General features: G+C 35.4%; 3 protein-coding genes across 4 annotated transcripts; 2 read left to right on the top strand and 1 right to left on the bottom strand.

Annotated features, from left to right (window-relative positions):
• Positions 1-596: 596 nt before the first annotated feature.
• On the top strand, positions 597-9,304 carry LOC107037113 (aspartate--tRNA ligase, cytoplasmic). Of its 2 annotated transcripts, XM_015255486.1 has the most exons (10): positions 597-724; positions 1,009-1,043; positions 4,795-4,879; positions 5,003-5,183; positions 5,249-5,351; positions 5,575-5,890; positions 6,137-6,308; positions 7,302-7,720; positions 7,796-7,907; positions 9,018-9,304. In XM_015255486.1, the coding sequence occupies exons 2-10, from the start codon at positions 1,009-1,011 to the stop codon at positions 9,179-9,181; spliced, it is 1,587 nt and encodes a 528-aa protein (XP_015110972.1). In that variant the 5' UTR covers positions 597-724; the 3' UTR covers positions 9,182-9,304. The 2 variants fall into 2 exon arrangements, with proteins under 2 accessions (XP_015110972.1, XP_015110971.1); XM_015255485.1 differs by lacking the exons at positions 597-724; positions 1,009-1,043 and adding an exon at positions 3,082-3,462.
• A 2,067-nt stretch (positions 9,305-11,371) lies between these two features.
• LOC107037120 (gamma-glutamylcyclotransferase) lies at positions 11,372-15,010 on the top strand. Its single transcript, XM_015255503.2, has 4 exons — positions 11,372-13,254; positions 13,381-13,679; positions 14,490-14,594; positions 14,768-15,010. Exons 1-4 carry the CDS (start codon positions 13,153-13,155, stop codon positions 14,787-14,789), a joined length of 528 nt encoding a protein of 175 aa, XP_015110989.1. The 5' UTR covers positions 11,372-13,152; the 3' UTR covers positions 14,790-15,010.
• Positions 14,378-23,774, bottom strand: LOC107037119 (probable leucine--tRNA ligase, mitochondrial). Its single transcript, XM_015255502.2, has 6 exons — positions 23,591-23,774; positions 22,579-23,088; positions 19,781-20,565; positions 17,734-18,574; positions 15,718-15,948; positions 14,378-14,925 (listed from the first exon to the last, which is right to left on the bottom strand). Exons 1-6 carry the CDS (start codon positions 23,696-23,698, stop codon positions 14,704-14,706), a joined length of 2,697 nt encoding a protein of 898 aa, XP_015110988.1. The 5' UTR covers positions 23,699-23,774; the 3' UTR covers positions 14,378-14,703.
• Positions 23,775-24,201: the final 427 nt, after the last annotated feature.

Here is a 24,201-nt window from a genome sequence, read left to right as displayed (position 1 = left end):
GTTGAATAAATCATTTTTATTCCTTAATTAATAAATAAATGATTGATGAAATGGATTGAAAAATTAATTAATCCTTGAGAATGTTAGAAATGTGTTGAGAATTTTTTTTTGTTGATATTTTGTCACTATTTTTTTGAAACGAAAAAAATTATTTTTCCAATAAAAAAAAAGGAATGCACCATTTTCCCCTTGTTCTGGATGAATAAATCATTTAAATTACTCAAGTAATCAATAAATGGATTGAAAAATTGATTAATCCTTGAGAACGTTAAAAATGTGTTGAGAAGTTTTTTAGAAGATTGTGTAGTCCCTGAAAATGTTTATAAACAGTTGAATTTTTTTTTCACAATTTTTTTGAAGCGAAAAAATCATTTTCGAAAATAAAAAAAATAAAACGCAATATTTTCCTCTTGATCTGGATGAATAAATTATTCAAATTACTCAATTAATCAATAAGTGATCGATAAAATGAGGTGAAAAATTGTTTAATCCTTGGGAGTGTTAATAAAGCGTTGAGAATTTTTTTTAGTAAAAAAAAATGCACTGGTGGATTTTTAAAAATTTATTGGGAACACAGGCGTGATCTACTGCGCCATCCAGCAGTTACAGCTGGATTCCCACCTCCGGCTCCTTCCTGAGAGTGCATAAGTCAGGAATATCAATCGTCAAGGCATCAGAATTATCAAAAACTCAGTGACGAAATAGTAATCGTCAGATTTGAATCGTAAGTAGATCGAATCCTTTTAATTTCACTAGTTTATTTGTCTTTTTCGGTGCCACGTGGGGGTCGTCAAAACTATTTTTAACCTCAAAAAATTGTCTCGAGTTTCTTATCACGAAGGGATGGATCGCCATGAATTCTTGGGGGAAAATAACAAATAATTCTCTGAATTTTTTAGGGGAAAAGTGTTTTTTTGGGATTTTGGGGATTTTTTTGAGGAATTTCCGGACCATATTTTTGAGCAATTTTGGAGAATTTCATGATGAAATTGTTGATGGTGATTACAGATGAGTGCGACAGAGGCTGTTATCAATGGGGAGGGGTATGTACTCCATTGTTATCAATTTATTTTTCATTTTCATCTTTTTCAATGACTATTTGAAGTTTTTGTGATGAATTGGATTTTTGGAGTAATCAAACATTACGAATGAAACGGTATTTGGTCATTTAATATTTTTCAGTGAGATAGTTGCTGGAAGATGATTGAAATGACTGAATTTCCTTATTGGAAAAACATTGAAAAATTTCGTCACCAGGGAATTTCAATTTTTTCAATATTCACAAGTGAAAAACATTTTTTCTCCGGCTTAATCTTCAAAATAATCGAGTTCTGAAATGAGTTTCATAAATACAAATGAATGAACTAGTGTTCAGTCAGCAGGAATAATCAACTTGACATAACTATTTCAAATAATATTTCATCATGATGAGCTATTTAAAATATGAAGCTGAAACTAGCGAAAGATTCGACAGCAGAAGATTTGTCTTAGGCGAATCTAGGGGTGTACAAATGTTTTTAAGTAATGCACAAACTCTTTTGCACTTAAAAAACATTTGTACATATGATTATTTGACTCTCCTACACTTAAATATCTCCGCAATTGAATTTTCAGCTGACGAATATTCTGTTCGTTTCAGCCGCATATTTAAAATCGTATTTCCATTTGATTTTTACGAAATAGTGAATTACTATTACGATTTGAAATATTTATAACTACTTGGTATTTGAGAGTCATAAAACATGACAAATAAAACAGTAGGGGAGGTTGGGTTAAAACGGCCGATTTTTACATTTTAAAAATGTTAATGAGGGGTTGAAATGTGATGAAATTCAATCTTTTTTTTTTCAATGCAAAGAACAATTCTTTCCCTTTGAGACGAGCCTAAACTGAGTTCAATTGATAAATTTGTTTCTGAGTTATGAATAATTTTAAGAAAGTCTAGTGTCCATTTTACCCCATCCTCTCCTATTTGAAAATTTTGAATCAGAGAGATACTATTTGAAATAATTGATAAAAGTTTCCGGTAATAATTGTATTTCATGATTTGAAATAGATAACGAAATTCGATTAAACTCTTATGCAAGTTCACTAGAGACGAGTAAATTTTCATTTTTTAATAATCACACTAACAATAAATAAATATCGCAAATATCGTTAAATATCGCGAGCTATTGGAATGAGACTTCTCATACATTGAAGATCGATTATACATGTCTAAAAACGAATAATTAGTGCGAAAAAACTAATTGTTTATTGTTCGTTTACCCCGCAAACGCCTAAAATGTTAAAAACAGTCCAGGGCCTCCAATTTTTGAGCTACAGAGATTTTTTTTTGCAAATTTTTTTGAAAAATATATGCAATAACAATTACGAATTAGTTTTTTGAAATTCAACTCCTACACAGCTAATTTCGCTATTATTTTAATAAAAAATTGCACCATCCATTAAAATGGTCCGAAAAATATTTCTGAAAGAATCGAGAATATATTTTTAATATTTTAACGATAATTTTTCTACCTATTTTACATGAATGACGCAATTTTTTATAATAAACAAAACGAAATTATCTGTGTACATAGGAGGCGAATCTCAAAAAGCTAATTCGTAATTGTTATTGTACACATTTTGTCAGAAATTTTGAAAAAAAAACACCTCTGTAGCTCAAAAATTGGAAGCCCTGGACAATTTTAAACATTTTAAGCGTCTGCGGAGCAAACGAACAATAAACAATTAATTTTTTTGTACTAATTATTCGTTTTCAGACACATATAATCGATTTTCAATGCATGAGAAATTTCACTCCAACATCCCACGAATTTAAAATTCATAGTAGTCTCCCTTAAGGTTTTTGTTGTGAATAACAAATTATTCCATTTCGTATTCACCCGCAAAAGCCATTTAATTTTCATGGATTAGCTGCATAATTCCGCATTTTCCCAACGCATTGAATCCACTTTCAATCCTCCCACCAATCACAATGCGTTCACAACATTTTTTCCTCCAGTATGACCTCCACAATTAGCAGAGGCCACAGCATCGTCAACGCAATAAATTCTCTCATTTCCCTCTGAACGTTCATCCACCCGCGAGACCGGGAGATAAATTCCGATAGAGAAAACTGAAATAAAATGAATGAGAAACTGCGCAGAAAATCCCCTAATCGATTAATTAATTTTCCCCATCAATTTTCATCGATAAAAGTACAATAATTCAGGACAAATCAGGGGTCGGGGGTCAGTTTAGTCGAGATTGGAGTGCATGGCATTCGAGTTCTGCTCCATTTTTATCTATTGAAGACGGTATCGCGGGGGTGAATGGTGTCCACAGACGATTAGTTTATTTAACAGCGCAGAAGTGATCGGTTCGAGTGCCTCCACACTCTCTTGACATGGATACCGTGAGATTTGACGTTTATGATGATTTCATGACTCATTTCGTTAAGAAATACAATTATTATCGGTGAGACAAAGCAGTTATACACAAATATTTGAAGATTTTTTTTTGCTCTTGGAAATGTGGAATTATCTCAGTAAATTATAGAGTTTAGAAAAAAAAGTCAAAAATTCATTTTGTGGGGAATAAAAATTGAGAGGCCTTAAGAGTCAAAAATAACTGGTGAATTGCAGGGAACACTTTTGGGAATTCTCAGGCAAAAGGGAATAACAAAATCTGAGGGATAGCTTGAAAAATTTTATTTCAATACCGAAAGAGAATAAATCAATAGCGAAGTGGTAAAACGGTTTAAGTCGACTCATCTCCCAGTTGAATTTGAGAGGAATATTTCGGAATCTAAGGGATATAGCGAAATTTACGTAATTACATTTGTTGTAGCTCTCAATCGGCTCTTCAAACGAGGAAATAACAAAAATTTTGCTATTTCCCTTAGATTCCGAGATATTCATTGAAAACTGGTCAATAGTCAAAATTGACTTGTACCGCTTTACCACTTCGCTATTGATTTATTCTCTTCAGATCATTCTCATCTCGTTTGACAAGTTTTCTACAGAATGAACAAATTTTTTGAGTCATCTTTCGGATTTTTCTGGCCCCTTTTGGCTGAGAATTCATAATCCAAATTTCTCTCTGTATTTTAGTGGCTTTTTGCCTCCGAATGGAAGTATTGTAATCGTTCAAATTAAAATTTTGGATTTTTTGTGTTATGTCGATCCATTGTGATCCGAAAAGTCCGAAAATGCATTTTTTAGACCGTATCAGTATGTGTGTATGTGACAAAGTTTTTCGTCAATTTCTCGCTAATGAATCGATGGAATTGAATCATTTTTTTTCTTAAATGAAGGTATTGCTAAGCTTTATCCATCGTCATTACTTAAAATTTAATTCATTGATTCATTTTTTTAATTTTCGAATTTGTTCAAAATTCAGTTGTAACACGATAACTAGAAAAATGTTCTAAATTCATTGAATGACGGCTTAAAAAAATCGTTGGGATGTCTTTTTGACCGAATTTCATTAAGTGGGAGATCTAAAACAATTAGTTGGAAAGAAATGAATTCAATTCAAGAAAATAAAATAGGCTATGAATAATAGACAATGGAAAAACATAAGCAAAATGACCATTCGCAAGCATATTCCTAACTTATTAGGAAAAATAACTATACTATACGCAATACAGGAGCAATTTCCCACTTGTTTTTACTCCCGAGGCATCTTAATTCTCTACAACAAAAGAGTAAAAATATTGTTCTATAAAACCTGTCACTTTCACTTATCCATCTTCCACGTATTTTCGAATACTCAGGATGATAATTTGATTGATTTATCGAACATTAGGCCTGAACCCTCGAAGAAGGCGCTGAAGAAGCAGCAAAAGGAGGCGGAAAAAGCAGCCAAAAAAGCGGCTCACAAATCACAAACCGTAAATAATTATCAAATTTAAATAATTAATTTAACTAAATAATTAAATAAATTTTTCAAATTTAAATAACGAAAAAAACAAACGGAAAATAACCTTTCTCATCAATTTTCGTCGTTTTCGAAGGCACAAGAACCTGTAGAGGATGCTGAAGACATTTCCCTGGGTCGTTATGGACAACTGGGTCTCATTCGGAGTTCTGAGATCCACGAGGACCGAAAGTTCGTCGATGTCAAGGACTTGGAGCCCAGAATTAAGGAACAAACTGTGTGGTTGAGGGGTAGATTGCATACAAGCAGAGCAAAAGGTGAAAATCATCATTCCATAATTAACAAAAATCAAACGAATGAGTCAAACATTTTTTTTTAATAGGAAAGCAGTGTTTCATCGTCATCAGACAACAGTCCTCCACTGTCCAGGGTCTAGCAGCTGTCAACGAGAGGATCAGTAAGCAGATGATAAAGTTCATCTCGAAGTGAGTGAATAATCCAAAAAAAGGAGGAGTAAAAACTTAATTCACACTACTTTGCGAATATTTTCTAAAAGAAGAAGTTTATCGAAAAATGTCGGATGAACTTTTTTGCAGGAAATTGAATTCCCTACAAAAAAGGTCTGATGTAATTTCCGTCTGAATCCAGTAGTTTTCGAGATATTTACGGAATTTATCTACTGAAACTGATGGATGACTGATTTTTCAGCATTTCGAAGGAGTCTATTATCGACGTGAAAGCAATTGTCAAGACAGTTCCATCGAAAATAGAGTCTTGCACTCAGAAAGATGTGGAGGTTCATATTGATGAACTCTATGTGGTCAGTGCATCGAAACCTCAACTCCCTCTGCAGATCGAGGACGCAGCTCGGCCAGAGAATGACGAAACTGGGATTAATATCAAAGTTAATCAGGACACGAGGCTTGACAACCGGATTCTGGACCTTCGTACCCCTGCTAATCAGGCGATTTTCAGGGTTGAAGCTGGTGTTTGTAAATTGTTTCGTGATATACTGACGAATAAGGTGAATTTATTTTGTAAAAACAATTTATTTCGATGAAAAAATGGGTTTCAAGTCTTCTTTCAATTGATGGGAAGATAAATTCGGAAATTTTTGATCGTTTTTGTTAAATAAATCAGATTAAATTGAGGAATTTCTCACGTATTGAGCTTCCATCAGTCCAAAAGATCTACTTGAATAATGTCTTCATTAAAAAAAATTGAATATTTCTGTTGTTCGAAAATTACAGATGTATTCTTGTTATTCCAGGGTTTTGTTGAGATTCACACCCCAAAAATAATCTCCGCAGCCAGTGAAGGTGGTGCCAATGTCTTCACAGTCTCCTATTTCAAGGGTTCAGCTTATCTAGCACAGTCTCCTCAACTTTACAAGCAAATGGCAATTGCTGCTGATTTTGACAAAGTTTTTACTGTTGGGGCAGGTAACCACCCAATTTTCACCCCCAACTAAATTAATCAAATTCCGTTCAGGGTCAAATGGGGCTCAGATGAGAGCTCTCATGTCCGACTGTAGAATTAGAAAAGCATTTCACTGGAAAAAACAAGTTGATATCTCCATTTTTGCACAAGCTAGAGTGTTTACAAAGTTTTTCTATAAAAAACGAAAAAACGGGAATATCTCGAAAACTTTGTATGAACGGGTATATATGTTTTGATTGATTTAGACAGAAGGCGATGAAATGAATGTTTTGGAAAAAGAAAAAGTGAAATCGGTTGCGTAGTTTTGAAGATATACCATGTAAAACATTTTCAGAAAAAATCGAATATCTCCGAAACTACTGATGCGATTGAACCCATCTTCAATACGAAACATTGTTATCAAGCGATGAAGATTCTGTCCAAATTTCAAGTTGATATCTCAATTTTTGCACAAGCTAGAGAATTTACAAAGTTTGTTTATGAAAAAACGGAAAAATACGAATATCTCGAAAACTTTGTATTAACGGTATATATGTTTTGATTAATTTACACAGAAGGCATCGAAATGAATATTTTGAGAACAAAAAAATCGAAATCGGTCCACTAGTTTTAAAGATATTTGCGGAAAACGATTTAAAAACGAATGGCTTTTTCTAAAAAACTATTAGCTCGATCGAGCTGAAATTTTGCACAGAGTTAGTCCTCATTAAGACCTATAACCTGGCAAAATTTCAGATTTTTTGGAATTGCTTTAGCCACTTAATTACTCAATTTTCTAAAAATTCACCACCTGGAAGGGGACGGTAGACGTCGTCACATACAGACATGGTCGCCAAACTTCTTATTTTTACGTTTCAGACTATTCTACATCATTCCCAATCAAAATTAGAGAATGTGAAAATCAAAGGATTGCAATGCTTCCATTCGGAAGCAACAATAGCCAAAGTACTTGAGATATTGTCCATTGTTCAATGAAAAAAAAAACATTTCTTTAGTTTTTAGAGCTGAAGACTCGAATACTCACAGACACCTGACAGAATTCGTGGGACTCGACCTGGAGATGGCATTCAAGTATCACTACCACGAGGTAGTGGACACAATAGGTCAAATGTTCACTGAATTATTCAGAGGGCTTCAGAATAATTACGCTGATGAGATAGCCGCTGTTCGTCAGCAGTATAAGGTCGAGCCCTTCAGGTTCTTGGACCCTCCACTGAAGCTGGAATTCCCGCAGGCGATAAAACTGCTGGCAGAAGCTGGGGTTATCCTAGGAGAAGAGGATGATCTGTCGACTCCTGATGAGAAACTACTGGGGAAACTGGTCAAAGCCAAATATGATACTGATTTCTACATTCTGGATAAATATCCTCTGGCTGTGAGACCGTTCTATACGATGCCTGATCCTAGTAATCCTGTGAGACATTTGATTAATTTTTTTAAATGAGTTGTTGAGCGGTTTTTATTGGATTTTTCGGTCTTCCCGTTGCAGAAAGCCTCCAACTCGTACGATATGTTCATGAGGGGAGAGGAAATAATATCTGGGGCTCAACGTATTCATGATCCTGAGTTTTTGACTGAGAGAGCTAAACATCACGGAATTGGTAAGGACCTTGTTTTTGATGGAATTGATAAGAGCTTTCAATTCTGTAAATATCTCGAAAACCACTGGGTTCAGGGGGAAATTGCATCATACCTTTCTTGTGGGGAATTCAATTACTTCTTCTGATATTTTTCGATAAACCTTTTCCTTTAGAAGATATTCACGAAATAGTCGTAAAAATAGTAAAATAATTAATAATCTAATTAATAATCTAATAGTAAAATAATTAATAATCTAAATTTCCAATTGATGAATTAAATATTTAAAAATATGGAACTATAAATTTTCTATTAAGGAGATAATACTTAATTTCTTGTGAGGGATTTCTGAATATCCAAATAATCGTCAATCTTCCTACCTCGATTACTGATTGATGAATAATTCAAAATTTGACTATTAAAATTGATGATTATTTCAATAATTAAAATTTAAAAGTGATATCAACTAATTGACAATTTAATAATTTAAGGCCTGGGTGGAGTATCTTTCGAATGTGATCTTGATTATTTTCTTCATCTTGATAATTTGAAATACTCTCCGATTACTATTCAGTTTTCATAGCCCTGAAGTCTCCAAAAATTATGATTGTAGAATGAAAAAAACGTTGAAAAAAAGCTGAAAATTTTCAAAGAGCGTTTTTGAATAATATTGAGAAATAAGCCCAATAAGGAGAAAATTGCAAATTAATAATTTGATGTATCTAATGGCTGTTAGGTCGTCATTTGTCACAGTAGTCAATGGCTGTCAGATCGCTGGGTACCATGATAAATTATCCATTCACAATTTCCTCTGCAACGAACTTATTTCTTAATCTTTATTAAAAACGCTCTTTGAAAGTGTTCAATTGATCTTCTACTTTTTTTTGATTGTCTAATCGTAATTTTTAGGGACTCCTACGTGATGTAAAATTCAATGGAAATTGTGGTACATTTTACATTATGAAGATGGAAAAACAATCGAGATAATGTTCGAAAGATAGTCCACCCAGGCCTTAACAGTAATTATAATTAATGGATATGGCTATCCCTATTTTACTCCTTAATTTCGTGGCTCCAAGTCCTTTACATTGATGAACTTACGCGAGAATTGAAGACTATTTTTATTCCCCCAGATATCGAGAAGATAAAGGCATACATCGACGCCTTCAGATACGGATGTCCACCCCACGCAGGTGGTGGAATTGGAATGGAACGAGTGGTGATGCTTTATCTGGGCCTCGACAACATCAGGAAGGTTTCCATGTTCCCTCGTGACCCTAAACGCATCACTCCTTAACTGATCATTAAAAAATATAAAAAAGTACATTTTTATTATTATACACGCGTCAATGTACTAATCCGTGAATATCAATGAAAATGTTGTTGCAAAGAAATATTAATAAAATGAATTTCTACCGAATGTTCTTCCCAATTTCCTTCTTTTTGAATTTACGTGGTTTAGGCCCGGTTGCACCAGCTCCGGGTAACGAAAACGTCAGGTAAGAAAAAGTAAATTTGGATGTTCGATGGATTATTTTACCCGGGAGAGTATCTCATATTTATCACAGGAACAAAAAATGAAATTTAATCCCAAGGTTAATCCAGTGTTAATTCAAATGGGACTACAGGATAAATAAACAAGCAGGGGTTCGAGCCTTTTTGGCCGAAGCCATCTGACCGTTACTTTATGTGTTATAACTCTTTCTTTCTTTCATTTCTACCAATTCCATTGGTAGTAAGCGTCCGAATGGAATAGAAGGCATCGAAACAAATATTTTGAAAAAAAAATTGAAATCGGTTGCGTAGTTTTTAAGCTATTGCACATAAAAGGTTTTCAGAGAAAGTCGAATATCTCGGAAACTACCCATACGATTGAGTTTATATTCAATAGGAAGGATTGTAATCATGAGAGGAAGATTCTGTCCAAATTTCAAGTTGATATCTCAATTTTTGTACAAGCTAGAGTGATTACAGGGATTTTTATGAAAAAACAGAAAAACGTTAATATCTCGAAAACTTTGTATGAACGGGTATCTATGTTTTGATTGATTCGGATAGAAGGCATCGAAACGAATATTTTGAAAAAAAAATTGAAATCGGTTGACTAGGTTCGAAGCAGAGATAGGCATAATCATAAATTATCATTACCATTAATTTCATAAATACGCAATCAAGTAATAAAATTTAACAATTTTCAATTATTAAATTAATCAACAATTAAATATTTAAATTCCTAATTATTTTACCAATCAATAATCGAAATTGGAAGAATGACCATTATTTGATAATCTCTAATATTTTTTGACGTGACGAATATTCTTTTGGTCTTTGTAACTAGCATTTAGTCTCCTAGAGAGATCCGTAGAGAGCAGACGTTTCTTCCTCGTGTAATTTGAATAAAGACAAGAAATTGAAGTTCAATCCACTGCATTGCATATTCATTTATATATCCCATTTCCAATAGGGTTTGTTTGGATAACAGGGCTTAGTGCAACCGGACCTTACATAGTCAACTTAATTTATTTATTTATAATTTATTTATTTATAAACAACGAATGTTTGAAAGAATAATAATTCCGGGCAAAATGTAATTTGAATGAGGCTGAATATTTATGATTTTCTTTCAAATTTTTCTCACAATTTGTAAGGAATTCTGGGAAATTCCTTGTGCCATCCAGAGACAACGGAAAGAATTTCCATATTCATGAGTCAGACAAAGATCCACAACCTTAGTTCTATTAAATTAAAAAAAAAAGATAACGTTGAGTAATTTTAGCGTCTGTAGAGTCAGGGTTGACCCGATCGCATTTCGGTGATTTCCGTTAATTTTAGGTAATTTATAATTTTAGATTTTGTAGGTCCGTTCTAGTGAATTTTCGTTTAATTTTAGTGAGCTTTAATAGTGTTTCTTTTTTTTGTACCAATCGTGCGTTAGGGATTTCATAAATTTAACTATACGGGACCGATACGATTTTCGCGATATAGGCCGAGATATTAACGAACTGCGCGATTATTGTTTGAGGGTTGTCACTTATTTGATACTTTGAAGAAACGTTTAGGTGCAGTTGAAATACTGCCGCTCAATAGATGGGTTAATTAGGAAGAGATAGGTCAGTTTTGGGATTTCGGTGGAAGGTCACACGACCAATGATGGTCGTTGTACGCGTGTGAATTGCCAAGGCCATTTACGTTTAGGGATAATGTTTTATGATGTATCGTGATAATTGAATGTTCTGCGTTTTCGCTTAGTGATTAGTTTATACATCTCTATCCCAAGAATCCTAGAGAATACAGCTTCAGAGAGAAAATGATAGTTAAAAAAATTCATCTGTCCGAATAACTGCCGAAAAATCCCGTATAATATTTGAGTTTATTGTTAGATTAGTCGTTAATCACACGCCTACGAATTGTCGAGTTTGCGTGCTCGTTATGATTATTATTATTTCTTTCCTCTGCGCTCAGCGCTGGACAGTTGCTATGTCATAACCTGCGATCTCTCCCTACGTGTCATCACGTGACGAGTATAGTATTCTCGTTCTATCATACGCATTCGACTTTCGCTCTCTGTCCATTTCACACCTTTTGGGAAGCTATAAATTCGGAAGTTTTCGCGTTAAAAGAGAGTCCGTTGCGAGTCGTCAACCGATGACTAGCCTCGTGCTCACCTTTGCCTCTGGCCAATGCTCATAGTGAGCCTATACCGTTGCCTTCTAGTTGTGAAGCTTTCGCTTATGCGACTTATCTCGTTTTGAGAAATTAATTTGTTTCTATGCCGTATTTTGCCAACAATTATTGTATTATTTAGCCGACAGGTTTTCGATTTGCGTATCGTCTAGAGTCATTGTGTATTATTTCTTGGGAAATTATGCTGGTTATATCATTAGTGTTTAATACTTCGGCTTTGACGTTCGATTCCATTTGCGTACAGTTACGTCTCGTTCTCTTTAGATTTGTGACTCGTTAAGTTGTATTTTTTTTTGCTAGTTACGCCATTCGTTCTCAAGCCTTGGTTTTGTGGATTAATTGTGCTTTTTTCCAATGGTTTTGAAAGTATTAGAGTGTTCGTGTCGCCTTAGTAAAATCAGATGTCGGAATTTTGAGCCGTTCTGGCCGTTAGGGACTCAAGGTCAAGTACCGTTGAGTATAGAGTGCCGTATTTGGCGTATTCGATATTTCGAGTGTTGACTGCGTATGCTTTCGTTAAAGCAAATCCCAATTTATTGTGTTAGGAATGCGAGTACAATTTCGACACGTATATCGCGCCTTATTCGGATTCCTTTCGGGTTTATTAATTGCGTTCAACTCGGGATTTGATCAGAATCAATTCATTCGACAGGGATGGTTGTTTATACTGATCTTGGCCTAGTTACCGTGTTCTCAGTTTTTCGGTATTATTTTTCTTGCGTCTACTGTCGCGTTTTCAGTCATTCTTATAGGGATAGAAGTAGAGAATTAATTTGATTTTGGCTCTATTTCTGGTTCTTTGTCTACTCAAAATTGATCGAGTCAATTTTGCATTCTTTTATTGCCATTGTTGAATCTTGTATTTCTCTCTCTTAGGCGAAAATTTGTTCTTTTTATTGAGTTCAGTATTATATGGATTATTATTTAGTGTTGATTTCTTTTGCGGTGAATTTGAGTAGATATCTTTTCTGTAAATTTACGAACAATATAGCCATCTACATTTCAGCATTAAAATTCAGCTTTCGTGTTTCCTTTTTTGAGAATAAGAGCCCGATAACCTGTTTCCACCTCGACCTACCCCTCTCTCCACAACCGACCCCCTGAGCAGCGCGAGCACCCTGTCACTTTTCCCTTGGCCCCTTAATTTTAAGTTTTCTTTTGTGTTTTTGAATCTTGGGTTTTCGTTGTATTTTTCCGCTTCGTTCTAATTTCGGTTTGTTGTTTCCGTCGAGACAAAGGACAACTGGCGCCCACAATCATCGAACTTCAGTTTTCTGACTTTATCAAGGGAAAAGGGCGGGATAACGTTCATTTTTGTCCCAGCAAAAATTTGAACACGTTACAAATTTAATTAACAAATTTGATGATTGAAAATGGTTGAATCTGTAGTGTGGTCTGTACCAAAAAATTACTGTCATCTATACTTGAAAAATGTAGCCAACTTCACTTCATTCGAGATGATTGAACCCCACGTGATTAAAAATGTCCTCGAGACTCCCTTTTCACTCCCCCTTGGAGTGGCAAGTGCCTTCGTAAGACAAAAAGTGAAGATAGAACGAAAATTGTAAATTAAAAAAATTGAAAATGTCGACTTTTGTGTATTTCGCTTATGGAAGTAATTTGTTAGCTAAAAGAATTCATATTAATAATCCCACTGCTGTCAGGAGAGGCATTGGACGTCTGAAGGTAAACAAAAATCTCTCATTTGTGGAAAATCCGTGAAAAAATTTCCGAATTTAAAAAATCAAAAATTGTCATTTGCGAAAATTGAAATGCAAAAACTGAAAACTAAATTTTACGATGTTCTTTTAGGACTTTAGACTTGATTTTACGAGATATTCTGAGAGGTGGAGGGGGGCTTCGGCGACAATAGTCCCGACTCCGGATGCCCACGTGTGGGGGGCCATTTGGGAAATTGATCTGAGTAATTTGGACGATTTGGATCGCCAGGAGGGAGTTGATGATGCAATTTATTTTCCACTTGACGTCGATGTGGAGAGCGCTGCGGGAGAGACTGTCAAGTGTCGGGTTTATCAGCAGTGTAATAATCCGAGGGAGTATGTCCATGTAGCGGAATTGCCGGAGGAACGACAGCCTTCATTGGTTTATCTGTAATCAACTTTTTTTTACTTCAAAGTTTGATTTTTTTGTCTCTAATTTTCATTCATTCGTATTGCTGAGACTGAAATTCAAAACTAAATATCAAATGCTACACACTGAGAAAAAAACAAACACGTTGTCAAACAACTCTTGTTTGGGCCACAAAATCGCTAGTTGAAAATTTCCAAAAAAGAATTTGTTTGGTTTGATTTTGAAAGTCTCAAACATGAATAATTGTTCTGCTTTCGACAGCAATGAAATATTTGGCTCAAGAGGCGAATAATTCACACCAGACGGTGCCTTTTCAGGATGAAAATATCTCATACAGAGGAAAATTCATCAACTAATATTTTATCCCTAAGTTGTAAGTTTGCTATCATATCATTATTATTATTTCATTTGAGGGTTCATTTGTTGTCTGTGATTATTAGACAGCCGGAACGAAAAACTACTATCCCTTGTTTCGCATAAAACAAAGATTTTTCGGGAGCAAAATACGTATGGGAGTATTGAATAACGAAGGAGTAGTGCTAAAAATGACATTTCTTGCGTGTACAGAGAATGCAATTTTATTTGAACTACTAAATCTATTTTTGCGACAAAAATTTTCCATTCCGGCGCACTCTCTGCATGTTTGGCACGAAAAAATCCTTTTTTGAGAATTTTCAAAAAACTATTTCCTTAGCACAAGTAAGACTTGTTTGAGAACGTTGTCGTTTTTCTCTCAGTGTATATTGGTATTTTACTCTGTCAAGGTGAAAAATTAAATACTATTTCCTATTTTACAAAGACAAAAATTGAAGATCGACATTCTATTTCAGAACGACAATATTCAAAGGCGCCGAAGAAAGTGGAATTCCCACCCCCTACATAGATTATCTGAAGTCTATCAGGCATAACGGATACGCAGGCGAAATAGATATCGGGTAAATATTCGTAAAAAAAATCCCCTATTTTTTCTACAGTTTTTTCACCAATCAATCAATTGAATAAAAATTTAAAGTATTTACAAAACAAGTGGAATTCTCAAATGCCTCACGCGGTGCTCTCCACCTTCGGGAACTCCATTTTAACACTAAAGTATATGATTCTATCGCAGCCTGGCTCTGAATGAAATCTGAAGGAGTTGATGGGAGCATCTCCAGCAAACTCTCGATACTGAGGGCTTTCCGAGGCCAGTCGAGCCGCTTCCTCACCAGTGAGGGTGTCCAGTATTTCTCTGCGGACCTTGAGTTTGTCGAGAACGTTACCGTTCACCTAAAAATATTGACCATTCATTTATTTTTGTATCAATTAACGTAAATAGAATAATAAAATTTGAAAAATCATAAATTTCATTAAATCAGGAAAACTGATTTTTTCAATTGCTAATTTTTTGTCTTTATTTAAGGACCGGGAGGACTATCTTTCGAACGTTATCTCGATTTTTTTTTCCATCTTCATAATGTAAAATGTATCACAGTTTCCATTGGATTGGATTTTACATCACGCAGGAGTCCCTAAAAATTATGATTGTACAATAAAAAAAAAGTCGCAAAAAAAACTGAACATTTTCAAAGAGCGTTTTTAATAAAGATTAAGAAATAAGTCCGATAGAGAGGAAATAGTGAATGGATAATTTATCATGGTAACTAACGACCTGATAGCCATTGACTACTGTGACAAATGACGACCAAACGGCCATTAAATACATCAAATTATTAATTTGCAATTTCCTCCCAATTGGCTTTATTTCTCAATATTATTCAAAAATGCTCCTTGAAAATGTTCAGCTTTTTTTCAACTTTTTTTTGATTGTACAATCAATTTTTGGAGACTCCAGGGCTATGTAAAACTCAATAGCAATTGGAGATCATTTCAGATTATCAAAATAAAAAAAAACAACCAAAATCACGTTCGAGAGATAATCCACCCAGGCCTTAAAACAAAATTTTGAAATTCAATCATTTGTTCAGTAAATATTGGTGATTTACATGAGTTTATTAAACCAAGAAAGAAGAATTTTTTTGATGATTCGAACTGATTTATTTTACTTGAGTTGAGACTTACGATAATTGAGAGATCTAGTTCATAGTTCATATCTACTTCTGGCCAGTGTTGTTCGAGAACATCCTTGTCGATATTCAGTGTCTCATCGTCTTTGGCTAGATGATATTTAGCTGAGCAGAATCCAGCCCACAATTCAGAGGCGAATTGCGGCGCCATCGGGGCCAGCATGATTATTTGGACAGCAAGAGCTCTCTCGTACTCTCGTGAATGGGCCACACAATCCACATGTACCTGAGAGAACGAAAAAAATGTCGTTTTAAATAAATTTGTTGATAAACATGGAAAATAAAAGGGGAAATGCCATTCCATTTTTCGTTGTGATAAGATGAACTACCAAATGTCTATCCAATTCAATTCCCAAAAAAAGAAAAAATCAACACTATCCGTTAAACCAGAATAATCAACTCAAAATATGAAACGAAAAGTCCTATTCTCATTTAAGGGGTGTGGCTATCTTTGGAAATTCAAAAAATCCATTTTTTGTTTTGTTCATAGTCTTATAGTCCTGAGTTTTATCTTCACGTAGAAATCAAATTTTTCTGAAAATTCCAATTTATTCATCCGAATCACTTCATCTCCAGACAGAGGACAGTTAATATCATTCTCCACCAAACCATCGAATGGTTTTCCAATATGTTTATGCATTTGTTAATAACAAATTCTTTAAGGCCCCGGGTGGATAACCTTCCAAACGTGATCTTGGTTGTTTTGTTTATTTTGATAATCTGAAATGATCTCCAATTGCTATTCAGTTTTACATAGCCCTGGAGTCTCCAAAAATTATGATTGTAGAATGAAAAAAACGTTGAAAAAAAGCTGAACATTGTCGAAGAGCGTTTCTGACTAATATTGGGAAATAAAGCCAATAGGAAGGAAATTGCAAATTAATAATGTGATGTATCTAATGGCTGTTAGGTCGTCATTTGTCAAAGTAGTCAATGGCTGTCAGGTCGTTAGTTACCATGATAAATTATCCATTCACTATTTTCTCTTTATTGGACTCATTTCTTAATCTTTATTAAAAACGCTCTTTGAAAATGTTCAGTTTTTTTCAACTTTTTTTGATTGTACAATTATAATTTTTAGGGAGCACTGCGTTATGTAAAATCCCATGGAAATTATGACATTTTTTTACATTATGAAGATGGAAAAACAATCGAGATAACGTTCGAAAGATGATCCATCCGGGCCTTAAGGATGTTTATCCAAAATCGCAAGTACTTGAAAAAAATTTGATTTTTTTTTCTGAGAGATGAAGATATTCCCTTCACTTTGATACAAATTTCAATCCACCGACGCATGTTCATTATTTAGAAATAAAATAGACAAATGCACCAAATGCATGCGCTAACATGCGCTTATATGGGATAGAATCATTCAAATATTTCCTCTTTTTGCCCGGGTACCCCAGATTTTTCTCTGGCCATTGGATTCAGTATGATTTTACACATTAGCTTCTACTTTTATTTCTATTTTTAGAGCCTTCTAGTAGGCGAATTATCAATTTGAACATAAATTTCATAAGAGCCCGTGTATAAGGAAAAATTAGTTTATTCATTTCTGCCGAGACTATTGCGATTAATTTTTTTTTCAACGTTAGAAAAGTTGGTTTTATATGTTCTGCTGTCAGCCGAAAAAATTACAGAATTTTCCTTGAACATGAAAAAAAAACATTTACCGACACTTTACCGACACTGGCTAAACATCCTTAAGTCGTTTTTTTTGTCGAAAATTGACTTTTTTCTTCCACAGCTTGTCATTTTCGCAATTTTCTTAATTTCGAAAAATTATCCGACTATTGGCTAGGTCAATCCTTGATCTTCTGTAGAAATAATAATTTTATTGTTCATCAATATTTCTCAATAAAAAAAAACTAGCTAAAAAACACGAGATCGTAGTTGTGTAAAATTTCAAGCTCGTTCTTCCAAAATTCCCTCCACGGAAAAATACTAAAAATTGGCCTGATTTCTCCTGAACCTCCATGAAAAAATCCTTCCCCCCCCCCTGACAACTCACCTTCCTAATACTATTCGTCAGCCCCTGCATCTTGGAAATGGCCACACTGAGCTGTTGGCTCTCGACAATATTGAAGTTCACCCCCTTGACATAAAAGTTCCTGCTGTCGAACAGGTACTCGTCATCCTTCCTCAGTCTCTCCTCATCCTTCACGACCCCCACCATCCCCTCGTCGACGCCCCTCCTGATCTCAAGGAATTTCCCAACGGTCAGCCACAGCCTCTTCTGCCAGTTAAAAACCCCCTGGAAGGTGTCCTCACTCCAGTTTCTGCTGGAAATCGGTGCAACATCAGCCAGGATAATGAGCCTTGTGGTGTCAGCCCCAAACCTCCTGAACATGTCGTCAGGGTCGACTCCATTATGCTTGGACTTGCTCATCTTCTCCCAGGAGGCGATCACAGGTGTCTTCGTCTCCTTCTCCACCCAGGTCTTCCCCTTCTTCTCGACTTCGTCGGGCCTCAGGTACTTTCCACTCGACTTAATTCTGAACGACCTCCCCATCACCATCCCCTGGACCAGGAGCTGCCTGAAGGGCTCCTGGGTGGGCACCAGACCCTCAGAGTGGAGGAAGTGGTTGATGAATCTGGCGTAGTACAGGTGGAGGGCTGCGTGCTCCTTGCCACCGATGTAGAGGTCCACTGGGAGGAAGCCTTCAGCTTTCTCCTTGGAGAACATCTCCTGGGGGTTGTGGGGGTCGATGTATCTGAGGAAGTACCAGGAGGAGTCGACGAAGGTGTCCATGGTGTCGCTTTCGCGGAGGGCGGGGGCCCTGCATGTGGGGCAGGGCGTGTTCAGCCAGGCCAGGGAGTCCTTCAGGCTCTGGAACTCGAAGTTTTCGGTGCTGTGGGCAGGGTGGCCGTCAATATTACATTTTTTCAATATTCAAAGGCTTCCGACTTTGATGAAGGTTTAAATCAGGAGCGAAGCGGTAAACCGGGTCAAGTCGATTTTGATTTTTGGTCAGTTTTTAATGAATATCTTGGAATCTAAGAGAGATGGCAAAATTTTTGTCCTGACCTTTTTTATAAACCTCAATTGGCTCTACAAGATAGGTCATAACAAAAATTTTCCTATCTCTTTTAGATTTCGAGAGATTCGTAAAAAACTGGCCACTGGTCAAAATCGACTTAAATTGGTTTACCGCTTCGTTGCTGAAATGTATCCATCAAAATTTTTAAATATTAACAATTTATATTTATATATTAACAATTTATAAAGAAAAAAAATTAATAATTTACATTTCCGATTGGTGATGAATTGAATATTTGTTAACATGGAACTGTTAATTTGCCATTAAGTAAACAGTTCCAATTGCGTAAAAGGGATTTTCGATTATCCAAATAATTATCCAAATAATCGTCAATGTTTCTACCTAAATTATTGATTAATAAAATGATTCAGAATTTGAATTCTTAAATTGATGATTACTTAAATAATTAAAAATTTTAGAGCGACGTTAACTAATTGACGGTTTCAAAATTTAACGGTAAGTATGATTTATGAATATGGCTATCCCTGGCTGTTGGAGAGAAGTGTGTTAAGTTGCTTAAGGGGTAACAGAATGCAGCCAATTTTCCAAATTTTTCAACAAATTTCCTGCCCAAAGTTATCAATATTTTGACAAATCAAAGCACATTAATCTTCAGGAGGCGATGATGAAGGTCAATGTCCTTTGGGTTAACAAAATACTAACTTTGAGCAGGAAATTTGTTTGAAAATTGCGAGGAAATGGTGACCTTCTATTACCCCTTGAGGGAAAATGTCTCTAAATATTTTTCAATAAACCTCTTACTTCCCGAAATTTTTCTTAAGTAATACGAGAATGAATATCTGAAATTGAATCGATAATTTATATTTAAAAAAAATGAAAAATTTTCTCCAATTTCATTTCAACCCCTTTCATAAAAAAATAATCTGAAGAATAATAATAATACTACTTCATCACAAATATTATTCCCTGAATTGAACCCCAAAAAAGTCTCAAATTAACAAAACCAGAAACGACTAAAAAATCCAGTAAAAAACCATCAGCAACAATTGTACCCACTTTTCAATCTCCGGCAGGACCACAGGAAGCTCCTCCTCAGGAACAGGCACAACCCCACACTCCGGACAATGGACAACCGGAATAGGCGTTCCCCAGTACCTCTGCCTGGACACCAGCCAGTCTCTCAAGTTGGAGCTCACCCTGAACCCCCCAATCCCCATCTCCCTGGCCTGCGCCATCACCTCCTCCCGCTTCCTCAGCACTTCATCACCCTGACACCCCTGAATCTCCCCATAATCCAACTTCACAACGTCAGCGAAGTTTCTGGAGACCTCGCAGGCCCCAGGAATCCCCACGAAATTATCCCTGGACCTGGGGAACTCTATCATATTCGTGAGAAAAATCGGAATTTCCCTCGAGGTGAAGGGGTTAACGACTTTTGCCTCCAGACGCCTCCAGAAGGGTTCAGGCTCTCCTGGGGGTGATGGAGATGCTGATGGGGTTGAGGATTTAGCGAGAAAACTGTCCTTGGAGACTGCGATGAACTCCACATGGTGGATGTGCTCGGGGATCTCCGTCCAGAGGGAGAGGATCTTCGGGGTTTCCTGGGGGAGGGAGGTGGAGCTGGGGGAGGGAGGGATCAGGGGGAAGTCGATGGAGGTGCCCGTGGGGGACCCTATCCAGTGCTTCTGGATCTTTATTATGTCCCGCCACTCCTTCAGAATTGGGGAGTCCAGTCCTGAGTAGAGGGACGAGGCGAAGGCTGTCGTTCGGATGAACCACTGCTTCAGCAGTTTTTTCTCTACTTTAGCACCTGATCTCCAGGAGAGACCATTCTGGTCGACCTGCAAGGTGAAAAATCGCGGTTTGGGAATTGAAGAATGGTTTTTTATTCATTTCAGTAGCGAGTTGGTAAAGCGGGTTAAGTAGATTTGGATTATTGGCCAGTTTTTGAGGAATATCTCGGAATCTAAGAGAGATAGAAAAATTTTTGTCACGACCTTTTTTGTAGATCCAATTAAGGGTTATAAAAAAGGCTATGAGAAAAATTTAGCTATCTCTCTTAGATTCCGAGATATTCATCAAATACTAGCCAAAAGTCGAAATCGACTTAACCCGGTTTACCGCTTCGCGACTGATTTTTGAATTTTTTTATTTTCAGTTATTTGTAATTATTTTAAGCGACTGATTGATTGATTGATTTATTTTTGACAGAAAACGAGTTTTTATGAATTATAAAATGATTGGCTTTCCTTGTAATAACTATTTTGAGGAATTTATTGATTGATTGCGATTGATTCTCAAGGGAAAGAGAGTTGTATGAATGGAAAACGTATCTATTGTCTATTGGTTAATATTTTTTTGGGATTAAGACATTTTTGAAAATTTGAATGCGAAAATTCCTTTGTTCGGTGATTTTTATTGGGCTTTATTTATTTTAATCTTCATAAACAATTACGACCTCTTTGCTTTTTATGTTCACTATCTTGATCGTTCGAAATATCTAAATCTAAATCTTTATCGTTTTAAGAAAATTCAGTAGCGAAATAATAAAACGGTACAAGTTAATTTTGACTATCGACCAGTTTTCAATCAATATCTCGAAATCTAAGGAAGATAGCAAAATTTTTGTTATAACCTTTTTTGTAGAGCCGATTACAAGCTGCAACAAATATAATTGTGAAAATTTCGCTATCTCTTAGATTCGGAAATATTTTTTTAAAAACTCAACTGGGAGACAAGTCGACTTAAACCGTTTCACGACTTCGCTACTGAATTATTCTTCTTACAAAACAGATTTTTTAAAATTCCATACAAATTAAGGCCCGGGTGTACTATCCTTTGAATGTTATCTCGATTTTTTTTCTTTCGTAATCCACAATTGTCAATTGAGTGGTACATCATGTAGAAATTCCCAAAAATTATGGTAGAATGATAAAAAAAAAATAGACAAAATTCTCAACTTTCTTAAAGAGCGTTTTTAATTGAGATTCAGAATGAGTTGAAAAAAGTGGAAATTACAAATATCTGATTCGCTGTGGCAAATTATGTATTAGCTGTCATTTTCCATGGTGGATAACAAAACACTAACCCCTCATGGGAAATGACAACTAGGTATCTCAATTTTCAAAACAGTGGTATGTATTCATCTGTCGTTTTTATGTGATAAAAAAGTGATTAAAAAACTCTCCAAAATATTACTTTTTTCAAAGAGTCTTTTCCGTATAATGAATGCCTCTGTGCAGTGTGGGAAAAGATTTACGAAATCAGTCTTTCCCCTGCATGATATTGGGTGGCTNTCATTTTCCATGGTGGATAACAAAACACTAACCCCTCATGGGAAATGACAACTAGGTATCTCAATTTTCAAAACAGTGGTATGTATTCATCTGTCGTTTTTATGTGATAAAAAAGTGATTAAAAAACTCTCCAAAATATTACTTTTTTCAAAGAGTCTTTTCCGTATAATGAATGCCTCTGTGCAGTGTGGGAAAAGATTTACGAAATCAGTCTTTCCCCTGCATGATATTGGGTGGCTGGCCGCCATTTGTCACCGTAAATCAGATAAATTTTTCAATTTCTTGTTATTCAACTTATTCTGAATATAAATAAAAAATGCTCTTTGAAAAAATGAAGAATTGATTCTACTTTTTTTTAAATTATTCATTCATAATTTTTCAAAACTTCTGCATGATGTAGGACTTAATTGGCAATTTCAGATGACGAAAGATGAAAAAAAAACATCGAGATAACGTTCGAAAGATAGTACACTCGGGCCTTAAGTTAAATTTTTGCATTTTCGATTTAATTGTACTGGAAAAAAAAAAAAAATTTCACCTGTCGTTTTTACTTTTTACCTGTTCGTCAGCAAGTACTGTCCTGTCCACAGGATCCCAATTAACAAAAGACTCTTTCTGATAAGCCAGGGACTTCTTATAAAGCTTGAGGAACAGCATTTGCGTCCATTTGTAATAATCAGGATCGCAAGTCTTGAGTTCTCGATCCCAATCGAAGTCACAGCCCATCTGCGTAAACTGTGACTTCATTCGACTGATGTTGGAGAGGGTCCACGAGGAGGGGGATATCTTGCGCTCGAGGGCAGCATTCTCAGCAGGAAGGCCAAAGGCATCCCAGCCCATGGGGTGGAGCACATTTTTTCCCCTCATTTTGTGGAATCGAGAGACGGAGTCGCTGATGGAGTAGACCCTCACGTGGCCCATGTGGAGGGCTCCTGAGGGGTATGGGAACATCGACAGGACGTAGTGGTTCTCAGGTTTCTTCGAGGTTCTCGCCGGCTTTTGGGAGCTTATCTTGGACTTCCAATAGTTCTCTATTGAGAGACGAATCTCGTCCGTGAGGATTTTGTCCTGAATGGGAAAATAAATGAATTAATTAAAGAATTAATTAATTCCTTCATCAATTAATTCATTCATTCATCAATTTATTCATTAATTCATCACGGATTAATTTTTTTTTTGTTTTTTTTTGTGGATTAATTGTTTTAATATTTTTTTGAGAATTCTTTGAGCAGAAAAAAATGTAAAAAATTCGTAAATTCAGCTTTTTAAAAAGAAAAGCGGATTAAAATTGGCCTAGAAATAATAATTAATGAATTTGTGAGGCTATAAAATAATTTTGGTCTGTAATTAGTTATTTAATTCGTAATTATGCGTCATTAAATTTATATCATGATGAAAGATTGTACATGAAGAAAATATTTTACTCCTATTTTTTTCCAGGGAAATTTGTAATGAAAAATGGAGAGAAATGGCAAAATAATATTTGTTCTTCACATAATCATCCACTATTCAATTATTTCAAGTAGTTTCTCCCTCTAAACATAACCAACAAATAAAACTCCACACTCACCCACAATCCCAGGCCACTGGAGGCATAACACCTCACGAAACCTCTCTGAAAATCCCCATCAGCACCCCCAAAACGCGACCTGAAAACCCTCCCCGTGCAGTACCTCATCGTCGACGCATTAACAATTAACAATTCCCCGAAAAATATCAAAACATTAGCCAAACACCGGTGGCACGTCCCAAGTTCCTGGCCCTCGCCATTTTTATTATTTCTCCCGCCACTCGTCAAGTGGAACCCAAACCATTCAAATTTCCCGCCTTTCCCCTCCCCCTGCCGCTAAATTAATCGCCAATAAATAATTATTATCATCAATGAAAATATTCTTTCAGTCATAATAAAATATTGTGATGTCATTCTCGTTCAGTTTCAACCGAAACGATTCAAATGTCCCGCCTATATCACAAAATTAATTAGTTATTAACAAAAAAATATTTTAATCAATGAACAAAATTTTTCATAATTATTTGAGGTCGTAAAAAGTATAAACATGTCAATTTTATTAAAATTTTATGGAAACAATTTGAATTAATTATTGAAAAAATTTATATTTCAATAAAATTAATTATTAATTATTGAAAAAATTTATATTTCAATAATTAAAATTATTTTTT

This window comes from Diachasma alloeum, unplaced genomic scaffold, assembly GCF_001412515.2.
Source record: "Diachasma alloeum isolate Michigan unplaced genomic scaffold, Dall2.0 Dall_scaffold_00213, whole genome shotgun sequence".
Lineage (NCBI taxonomy): Eukaryota > Metazoa > Arthropoda > Insecta > Hymenoptera > Braconidae > Diachasma > Diachasma alloeum.
Note: the sequence above shows the minus strand (reverse complement) of the source record. Positions and strands in the feature narration are given on the sequence as shown.